The sequence below is a fragment of the Phalaenopsis equestris genome, unplaced genomic scaffold (assembly GCF_001263595.1).
Source record: "Phalaenopsis equestris unplaced genomic scaffold, ASM126359v1 Scaffold000226, whole genome shotgun sequence".
NCBI classification, from domain to species: domain Eukaryota; kingdom Viridiplantae; phylum Streptophyta; class Magnoliopsida; order Asparagales; family Orchidaceae; genus Phalaenopsis; species Phalaenopsis equestris.
Genome location: NW_018164668.1, coordinates 1,864,514 through 1,875,870, shown reverse-complemented (window position 1 = coordinate 1,875,870; position 11,357 = coordinate 1,864,514). Strand labels below are relative to the sequence as shown.

Below are 11,357 nucleotides of genomic sequence, written 5' to 3'. Positions count from 1 at the left end.
CAAATTTCCTTTGTATATATATATATATATATATATATCATATTAAAAGGTTGTTTTTTAAAAGTTTTAAATGATTTTTAAAAGGAAGTTATTTAAAAAAATAAAAAATATGTGAAAAATGTATGAAGTAAATATATTTTTTTAAAAAAAAGTTAAAAAAAGAAAGAAAAATAAAAATAATTCCAAAGTAGCAATTATTTTCTAAGAAGAATACGGTACATGAATAATTAATGTTACGCTCGATTCTCATGTATTTACATACATACCAATACTTAAATTTTAATTTTTACATTTTTATCATCTTATTTATATTCTAAAAGATGTAGTTCACTTTTTGAAGATTAAAGAAAAATGATATTTTCAATATGATATGAAATATTTGATCTTCTATAAATGTAAAAAATAAATATTAGATGTAAATATTTTAATTCATAGGAAATGAATGATGTTTATGTAAAATAGAGCGAGTGGAAGGCAAAGCTTGACACGATTCAATTTTAAGTGCTCGTTTCATTCTATAACTTATGTATTCACTCGACAGTGCGTAACAAGTGCGAGTTATGTGATGAGTCGAACGGTGGAGTTAGACGGATTTCGCTTGTGCAGTCGAGAGAGGAAGAATCATCCAAATTTTTTGTTAATACCAAGAGAGTAGAGAAGAAGTATACGCGCCGTAGTATTCTATTCATTTCTCCTTATCTTCACAGCGAAACTTTTGATGTGATGACTCCTTTGTAGATTTTTAATTTGTATTTATGTTCATTATTTTATTTGAATATCCCAAATGAGTGTATTTTCTTCTATATGATTTAAATATTAATTTAGTGGTGCAACTTAATTTTACGCATGTATATGATATTACACGTGTTGCACGGTTCCAGCTCTGTCGGTAGAGCATTCGTTTCAGCAGTGTAAGTCCGCTCCGGACCGAGGTTCGAATCCCATCAGATGAGTTGTTCTCTATCTAGGGGGGGTACTCGAGTGTTTAATCGCATGGGTCCAACCAAGACATGATGGATTGAGAGCCGGTTCTATCATCTTTAGAGTAAAAAAAAAAGACATTAGACATATGGCACATTTTTATAGATCTAACAAAAATATAGTTTTTTTATTAGGAGATGTATTCCCCTCATTTTTAATGTGATTGAGACCTGCGCTTTAAAGCGTTTGGCAAGTGGCGTTAGGGCTCTTGTTTGGGAAAGAAACCCAGTCCGTACGAAGTCAACGATCTGTGGAGGATTCACAGAGCGACATAAACTCCTCTCACTGACTGGTTCGTTGAGTGCTTCAAAATCATTAAAAAAATCGAAGATAAAGATCAAAGGAGCGGACAGACAGCTCAAGAACTTCTGTAAGGGCAGTGATTACCCAGCAAAAAAAAATCTTAATTCTCTGCTGCTTTATATTTATATTCTGATTGGAATGCTCTCTGTAGCATTTTTTGAGCTGAAGCCGATGAAGAAAGGAGCGATTGAAGAAGCAAAAGTTGGTTTTTTATCTTTGGGATCCTCATGACTCTCTCTCAAGCCTTTAGTTGATTGATCCAGGTATTGTTCTTATTTTCTCTCTCCTTTTTTATCAGCCATGAAAGACTTACTGCTGTTTTCAGAAAAAAAAAAAGCTGTAAAATTTGACGGAAAGATCTAATTTTTTTCCACCAAAAATTGAAGTTTTGAATGTCCACAGTAGTCTGAATGAAGTAGATTACTAAAAGAAAAATGGTTTTTTTTTTTTTGTCTGAAATATCCTCATCAAAATCAAACATTTGATATTAGTTTTGCAGATCTCTCATCTAGTTCTTTCGAAGTTGAATTAGATTTCAGTAGCTAACTGTTTTTGGCAGAAGTCATCTGCTAACAAATGCCATTGTTGTCCAAAAATAGTAGAAAAATTCAGGCTGAGGAGATTCAGCTCAAGAAATATCTTGAATCAGTTCAACAGAAGTTTAAAAATTACGAAACTGATTATAAATCCTTAAGAATTTTTTGAAGTTCTTAGATCCAAACAGTACATGAAGAAGAAAACGAAAATAAATATTACAGATTTAGTCATCTAGAGTAGCATCAAAGTTTGCAAAGGAGATCATACATTTTTGTAATTTGCCTAAATAGCTGTACTTCCTTGCAAAAATCACCTGACCTGCATAATTATTGACAGATCGAATGAGCTTGCTTGAAAATGACGTCTAGATAGTAAATTTTGTTGGGAGGCCTGTGCTGGTTAAAGTTGTAATTGAGCCGAATCAAATCGAGTATGTTATAGATTGAACTTGGTTTGGTCTAATCATAAGTTACTTATATTGAGTTCGAGCTTGCGCTGAGCTTTTACATATATATGTTCCTATTTGACTTGTTTTAATTATAATATATTACATAATCAAATAAGATATAAATAATTAATTTTTTATTTTAATAATAACTTATATAATTATAGATCATGTATTTTTCAAATTACTTATTAAATAGCAAAATTAGACTATTAACCTTCAAATTTAAAACCAAATATTCAAATTTTTTTAGTTAGAATTTTCCCGTGCGCAGGAGTTTTCACAAATTTGTGAAATTTTCTGAAATTTCACCATTTCATGCTATTTATCATAATTTATGTACATTGAACAGTCATCATCTAAAAGAAAATTTTCAGCTTTTGATCCAAAATTTACAGAATGACACCAAAAGAACAAACTTGCATGGATTCAGCTCAGAATGGGGATCATAACTCTGAAATCCAGGAAGAATCACAGAGAAACAGCGGCAGAAAAAAGCTTGGAGATTACATCCCCATCTACATTCCAGCAATTCAAAAAGGCCTCCTCACCCAAAGCCGCCATGACAAAGAAGAACGCTTCCTCGATTTCTTAAAAGCTCACCCTTCCAATGAATGGTTTAGGAATGTTATGGAGCAATCTTCAGCTCCACCAGACCACTCTCCTTCACCTTCGGATCCGGCGAAGCCTCGTCGCCGGCGGTTTCGCGTCCCCTTTGCCCGGAAGATCAAGTGGAGCTTTCTATGGAATTCTTTCAAGCAGTGGATTAAGGGTCCTGAGCACATTGCTCTGTTTATCTGGTTACTGTTTGTTGCAGCAGGTATTTTCTTGCTCTTCCTGGTCATGACAGGCATACTGAATGAAGCAATTCCGAGCAAAAAGCAAAGAGATAACTGGTCGGAGATTATAAACCAAATCCTCAACGCGCTGTTCACCATGATGGCTCTGTACGAGCATCCCAAGTTCTTTCATCATTTGTTTCTGCTGCTGAGATGGATACCTGGGGAAGAAGGAGTGCTAAGAAAAGTTTACTGCAAAAATGGAGCTCCGAAGAGAAACGAAAGGATTCACATGCTTGTGGTTGTCCTCCTTCTTCACATCACCTGTTTCTCCCAATACGCGCTCTGCGGTCTCTACTGGGGTTTCACGAGCGCAACAAGGCCTGACTGGGCTGAGAATCTCTCCATTGCTGTTGGGATAGCGGCTCCAATCATGGCTGTTTTATACACAATCTACAGTCCGTTAGGGAGAGTGAATGATGAGATCCCGCTAGGAGAAGAAGAGCTGCAGAATCAACAGGGACTGCAACATGAACCAGAGGAGCTCCAACAGAAAATCATTATTACAAGCCCGGAGTGGATTGGGGGACTAATGGATTGCAGGGATGATATGACCGTTAGCTGCCTTTCATTCTTCTGCACCTTCTGTGTGTTCGGTTGGAACATGGAAAGACTCGGTTTTGGCAACATGTATGTTCATATAATCACCTTCATTCTTCTCTGCGTTGCTCCATTCTGGGTCTTTGCAATCGCAGCTCTCAATGTAGACAACGATACCATAAAACTGATTCTGGTTATAGCCGGAAGCCTGCTTAGCGTTTTAGGACTGTTCTACGCTGGGTTTTGGAGAACAGAGATGAGGAAGAAGTTTAAGCTTCCTGGTAACCCATTCTGCTGCAGCTCTCCAACCATGACTGATTATTTTCAGTGGCTGTTCTGCTGGTCGTGTTCGTTAGCTCAGGAGGTGAGGACTGCGAATTTCTATGACATTGAAGACGATGGGTTTTACAGAACGGTGACAGATGAGGAAGGCAGGGAGGTTCTGATTCCATTGCCGAGAGAAGGTGGTTTGAGTTTTCTTCAGAATTTTAACAGGAGCCTGTCTTTCCCTGGAACAATGGAGGCTGTGCAGGTTCAGAGAATCAGTAGGCCGATTAGCTTAGGAAGAGCTTTGACAGCTCCTGTGTTTGTTCCTCTTGTTCGAGTGGAAGAGGAGAGGACATTGATGAATACATAGAGGTTTTGGATCAATCAGTTTGATGGAGGAAAATATGGAACATGTAATCAATCCAACGTCTCTTTTGGGATAATTACATGGACACCTCCCCAAACGTTGGTATCTACAAATTAATCATCTTGGTGGGTGAGAATTTGAAAAATGGATGGAAGAGGGTGGTTGATTTTTAAACGGCAATGTTGGTATTTACAAATTAATCGTCCAGGTGAGTGAGATTATGCATTATGAACTCCTTTCATCACTTGAATGTAACTTAACCATACGGTTGCACGGTTTATGTGTCTTCCAAGCATAGTGAAATTGGATTTCATGTCTAAGGCGTCAATTTAAATTTCAGACAAACTGTTGTATTCCTCCATTATGATTTGCACAAGTGTTTGACTTCCAAAGTAAAAGAGTAAGACTAATAATCTTAGGCAACTTTATTTAATCTTATCTTTATAAACACGTATGTATGTCGATATGTCATACCAATAATGAGATTTTGTAAATTGGAATCATCATTTGATGACATCTTAACCATGTTAATAATTTTTCAGCGTAAGAAATAGCTTAAAAACTAAGAAATAATAGAGAAGTAAACTGTTGTAATAACTAAAACGAAGCAAGAAGGATTCAATGTCAGCAAAGAAAGCCAGGCCATCACAGGTAATTCTTGTTCCCAACACAAATAATCCTTGCTCCTGAACCAAAAAGGGTCATGTATGCATTTACTTGAATAATCCAAGCACAAGTAAGCCTTGCTCTGCTTCAGAACCAAGTCAAACAATCTAAACAAAAGGAAGAAATGCAACAGTTTGGAAGACGCATCTAAACATTTTTGTAATATACTTAAATAGTTCAAGCAACTCAGCACAAGTAAATTGTTCTTGAACCCAACCAAGCAGCTAAACAATCCAAATTGCGAACCATTATAATAATTCAAACAATCCAAACCATTGTAATAATACAAAAAATCTATTGTGAGCACAACAATGAACGTGAAAGAAATGCTCCTTAAAATGTACGTGAAAGAAATGTTCCTTAAAATGTAATTTATCTCCTTGTATCAACTAGAATACTACCCACCTGGTAGTTGTTGATAAATGTTGTGAAGACGATTACTTCATTGTAGGGGTTATCCTTCGGTGAGAGAACTGTATCTGTAAAGGCAATTGACAAATTGTTACGTTTATACTTGAAGGTAGAGCATGTCTCTTCCGAACGCTGTCTCTTCCCGCCGGAGGGCCGAGGTCCTCCCCCGAAAATGGTTAGGATTATCTCTGCTACGTGGACCTCATTGGCCCGGATAGGTCCGTTTAAGGGTTCTCTTACTGCAGCTTTGCTCTGCCGCTGTGTATGTACGACAACGACAACAAACTCTTTGAGCTTCCAAATGCGGATGAGCTCCTTAATCATGTTTCAGAGGTGATAGTATTCCTCCGTGTGGTGGTCATGGTCACGATGGTACTGGCATTACCTGTTCGGATTTTGTAAGGCAGGAGCCGCCTTTAGTGGTGGGGCCGGTTTGAAATAATCTTTAGTATGGATGTGCTGTACTATTTCAGCCTTTGACATAATGAGGGGTGTCAAACATTGCATTTCACGGTAGACATGCAGTCACTCATAATATTAAACTCGTTGTTGATCAAAGGGTGTTTTCCAATCGTGATTCCCTTTGTCATTTCTTCGTTGTTCCCGGGTCCAAGAGTCATTGTTTTGGCTACTGACAGAGGACTGGTTGTGTTTTATTTTCTGTGGTTCCCCTTGTTCTTTATGGTTCTTCAAGGGATGGTTAGATGACTCCAACTTACCTTTTGAAGAGTCCTAAAGATCTTCCTCGATGAATATGAACTCGTTTGCCATATGCAATACTTCTACAAAATTAGCAGGTTTGAATAGGTTTAGGTCATACATGAACCACTCACTTCACATTCTTCATTTTAACCAGCCATATCAGGCTTTAGAACTCTAACTTTGAGTATCTCGTTCTAGATGCGGGTGATGTAGGCTTGCAGACTCTCATTTTCTCCTTGTTTGAGGTCTAGAAGAGTGTCAGAGTATTTCCTCGGTTTCTGTACGTTTGATAAGTGTGAAACAAAGAGTATATTAAACTCTTAGTAAATTGGGATGCTTTCAGTTGGCAGACCATTGAACCATCAAAGAGCCCACCCTTACAACGTGGTTAAGAAGTGATGACACAATATAGCGTCGTCGATCTAGAGCATACGAATAGATGATTCGAACGATGTTACGTTGTCGATTGGGTCGATCCTCTCTTCGTAAGAATCTTGGCCAGGGATCCTTAGCATGGGCGGGGTATTGCCTCTTTGATTTGGCAAGTGAACGCCCCTCCTGCGAGTGGTCAGACAGGCACTCGCAATTGTTCTTCCCATCACCTGTTCACATGTGCATGCACACTTATATCAGTGTGTTGGGACTCGCCTTGTCCTTCTGTTTGTTGGTTGTTGACTTTGTTGTACAGAGTAGACGGGTTCACCAACGCGGGGGGCGGGGGGGATGGGGGGATTGTTTTGGCCCTTCAAACGGGGCGGATTGTCGTTTCACGGGTGATTGCTGCTCGGAGGATCTCGAATTGCTCCAACATGAGGGTCATTTGGGCTTGTAAGCCTTGAAATTGTGCATAGATGTCTAGTAGTGTAGCATCTCTATTGGGTTCCATACGTGCTATCACACTTTGAGAAGTTTCTCTTTCGTAGCCTTTTCCAGTTCTCGTCTGTGGCATATCCAAGCTCATTACACCACCTTTTAGAGTGTTGGATCCAAAGTAGTTCTTTGTGAATACACCCCGAGGGTTTAAGATTGAGTGAAGGAAAGAATAGAGAAAACAAATATAGCAAGTCAGGAGCTTCTTGTAAAGAGAGCTAGTGAAAAGCCATTTTATTCATAATTTTGCCTCTTATATATGGAGGGGTATTTTGTACAATTACATAAAGGAGGGAACAATTATGAAAATTGTTCTTATTTCAATTGATGCTTTAATTAATCGTATGGAGTTCATACCATATCAGTATTACACTTTGAATTTTAACATGATGGTAATTGGTTGTCCGATTTTCTTGAATTCGACCTACTGAGCGCCTTGGGTTAGTCAGCCGAGGCGCCTAATTGAGTATTGATCTCGTTCGTTGTAGTAAATGTAAGTCGACCGATTAGCCGCGATCAAGGATTCCCGTATGTGCCTCTGTCATCGGGACACTCGGCATGGTCTGTCATTCCGATCACATGGCTGGTAGTAAGGCGACATACCGCTTTGGTTTTCTGGCCGTTGTCTGGGCCTTTCGAATGTTTTGCAATTCAGGCTCACAATTAGTGTATATAGTACCGAACTCCTAAATTTTCATATCAACATGCATACCACTCATATCTTTTAACATTACAGGAAAAAAAAAATGTCTCTATTATTAATTTCTTAAAAGTAAAATATATATTTTCATGCGTGTTTACAAACACCAAAAGCATTATAAATGTAAATATCAAAATTTAAGTGTTAGATATGTAAATGCATAATAATTATGTGGTTTATGTAAATTTTTAATAAAATTATCATAGATTTTATTATTTAAAATTATTTAAAATGGAGAATTAGAATTTTCCAAAAAAAAAAATTCATTTTAAATAACCATATCAATAACAATTTTATGAAAAATTCACATTATATGTTCTTACATATCACACACCTAAATTTTTATATTTACATTTATAACACTATAATGTCAAAAACCACATGATTCATCTCTATTTCACTTTCAAGTAATTGTAATACTTTTGATCTGACGTTAAGACTTTGAGTGTGATGCATGTAAATATGAAAAGTTGGGGGGTTAGCAATGCAATAAATACATGAGAATTGTCCGGTATGAATTTAAATGCCCATTTTATTTATTTTAAAGTAAGGTTTTGTAGAGAAATTTAGGGCGAGGAATAATAAGAATTGACACAAAATCAGAAGAACGAAAAGATTTAACGAGGTTCGGCAAAGATGCCTACGTCATCGGGAGCAGAGCGGTGAATTTCATTATTTAAGAGGAGTCAAGTAGATACCCATAAGGTTACCCATAGTAGTTAGGCCGAATTTTTATGCGAACAAGAAAGATTTTGATTCACGGATCACAACAGAATTGTAGAAAAATTGTTGCAATTGACAGAAAAATTTAAGGTTTTTTTGAATTTATTTTCGGTGTGTTTTTGTTTCGACACAAGACAGGAAAAGTTCGCTGCAGGAATAATTTCAAATAGGAATGTCTGGTGCAAAATTCGAGATAGTGAAGTTCGATGAAGCCAGGAACTTCGAATTGTGACAAACAAGAGTGAAAAATTTGTTGGCACAACAATAAATTTTGAAGACTTTGCGAGCTGTGAAACCAGATAATATAGAATAGCACAAAGATTGAACGAGGTTCAGCAAAGTTGCCAACGTCCTCCGGAGTAGAGCGACGAATTTCACTATTTCAGAGGAGTCAAGTACATACCCATAGGGTTACACATCATATATATAGATAAAACTCACATTGAAAATTACTAACATGTCTTCGCTCCCCCCAACCCACTTATTTCCAATAGACACACATCTTCATTCAAAGAAACAATCTCTTTATTCTAAATGACACATCTCTTCATTCCAAGAGACTCCGAATTCTGTTATACGATGTTGGGATTTTTTCTTTAAGATTCCCAAATTAATTAATGATAGGAATTAAATTTATTTCTTTAGAATTCCCAAATTAATTAAAACTCTATTTTAATTTCAACACCTATTGGAATTTCCAAATTAATTAATTCTTTGTTTTAATTTTAATACACGTTAGAATTCCCAAATTAATTAATTCTTTGTTTTAATTTTAATACTCGTTGGAATTTCTTGGTGTTTTTAAGGGAAATAAATTCTATAATGTGGTCCATATAGCGTCTAAGTTCAACACATGAATTTAGTAATATTCCATAATGTGGTCACATCAATTGAACTCTGTGATGGGCAAAATACTATAAATTAGATGTGATGCTTGTTGTTTTGGTCCCTAAGCTTGCTCCTCTTCATTTTATTTGCACCATCGGGTTGTGGGTGAGAAAAGCTTAGAAGATCTATAACAGAAAATTTGTCGTGTGAGCTGTGAGTGTAAACTTTGTTCATATGAGTTATGACCGGAAGTATGCATGATCTTATCTCGCTTTTCGCTTATCGATTCAAATATGTTTTTAGATCGAATATGGTATTTAGAAATTTTACATTTGATATCAGTGCTGTTATTAACCTCTGCCTTGCTTACTCTGTTTCACCTTATTTATGCGTAAATCTTGGTTGAGATATTAAAGTTAATGTCCATTTTTATTGCCCATTTTTGTGAAAACGTTTTGATTTGGGGCATTAGAATTTTGACGTTGTTAATCCAAAATAAAACCGTAAATCATTTTGAAATCAAGTTTCTAAGCTTTCTGTGATTTGAACTATTAATTTTGGCTGAGAAACCGTCAGGTTTCCCATTCGGAACCGCGAGTCTGAACCGGGTCTAGATGACCCGGCTGCAGGATGAAGACGAGTCAAACGACTTGTCGTTTGGGCGTTGGTGAAAACGACGTGTCGTTTTCATTTGGCACAAACCAACTTCGTCATGCAAAACGACATGTCGTTTTATGTCAATATATATTACGTTAAATAATATTTATGCGATGTTATTCATTTTATTTGTATTATTTATGATTGTATGCAAATGTTTAGCACTTAATAAAGAATTAATTAATGTTAGTTGATTCATATAATTTTATTTAATTATGGAATAACCACAACATCTTTAATCAATTAAGATTATATATTGAATTCAAGAATCACATTAAAATATTAGTTGTAATTAATCATAAGAGATATAATAAAATCTACCCACAGGAATTTTGTTATTTTTGTATGATTAAATAAGATGAAATATCAGCTTATATTTCTTAATCTACCCATAAGAATTAAGGAAAATGAACATAATTTGATAGTTTTATCATAAATTTATTAAATGAATCTAATTTGAGTAGAATTTTTGTCCACAGACAAGTTCTATGAAACTAGATTCAATGATTTGAGCATGATTTACATTGATAAAACATGATATTTTGTTTTTGGGTCTCAAAAAAAAATAATGGGCATATATGTTTGATAATTTTTGCAGCTATTCAACATGCGAACATTTCTGATTTTAAGTGTGATATTCCCGAATTAAAGGGTGATAACTATAAGGTGTAGAAAGATAGAGTTCTTCTCCATTTAGGATGGATGGATATTGATTATGCTATAAGAAAAGACGAACCACCTGCCATTATTGAAACCAGCATTCCAGATGTTGTTGATCTTTATGAAAAATGAGAGCGATCCAATCGTCTATCTGTGATGTTCATAAAGACCAAGATATCTGTTGGTATCCGTGGTTTTGTCGAGCAACATAATAAGGTCAAAGACCTTTTAAAAGCCATCGATGAACAGTTTGCAACATCTGACAAGGCTTTGGCCAGCACCTTAATTATGCAATTTTCATCCATGAAGCTCACCGAAATTAAAGGCATGCGTGATCATATCATGTGCATGAGGGATATAGCAGCTCAGCTTGAAGCTTTGTAAGTTAAAATGTCGGAATCTTTTCTGGTTCATTTCTTTCTGAACACTCTGCCCTAACAATATGGACCCTTCAAAATTTCTTATAACACACATAAAGATAAATGGTCAATTAATGAACTGTTGACCATGTGTGTCCAAGAAGAAGATAGATTGGCAATGGAAGAGGGTGAAAAGGTGAATTTTACTACTCAAGGAAAGAGAAAGTGAGATCAAGCCAAAAATAAGGGAAAGGGCAAGATTCCTCCTCAGCCAGATATAAAGAAAGAGTCAAAGTGTTTCTTCTGCAAGAAGAAGGGGCACATAAAGAAAGACTGCATCAAGTTTAAGAACTGGCTCGACAAGAAAGGTACTCAACTTTCATTCGTCTGTTATGAGTCTAATATGGTTAGTGTTAATCATTATACATGGTGGATTGATTCTAGTTCTACAATCCATGTTTCTAATACCTTGCAGGGTATACAAAACCTAAGGAAGCCAGTG

At 36.1% G+C, this 11,357-nt stretch overlaps 1 protein-coding gene across 2 annotated transcripts; it reads left to right on the top strand.

The window, feature by feature from the left end:
• The first annotated feature begins 1,158 nt into the window (after positions 1 to 1,158).
• Positions 1,159 to 4,694, top strand: LOC110023712. Of its 2 annotated transcripts, none has more exons than XM_020723254.1 (3): positions 1,159 to 1,351; positions 1,436 to 1,547; positions 2,665 to 4,694. In XM_020723254.1, the coding sequence occupies exon 3, from the start codon at positions 2,666 to 2,668 to the stop codon at positions 4,280 to 4,282; it is 1,617 nt and encodes a 538-aa protein (XP_020578913.1). In that variant the 5' UTR covers positions 1,159 to 1,351; positions 1,436 to 1,547; position 2,665; the 3' UTR covers positions 4,283 to 4,694. The 2 variants fall into 2 exon arrangements, with proteins under 2 accessions (XP_020578913.1, XP_020578912.1); XM_020723253.1 differs by having other exon boundaries at positions 2,644 to 4,694.
• Positions 4,695 to 11,357: the final 6,663 nt, after the last annotated feature.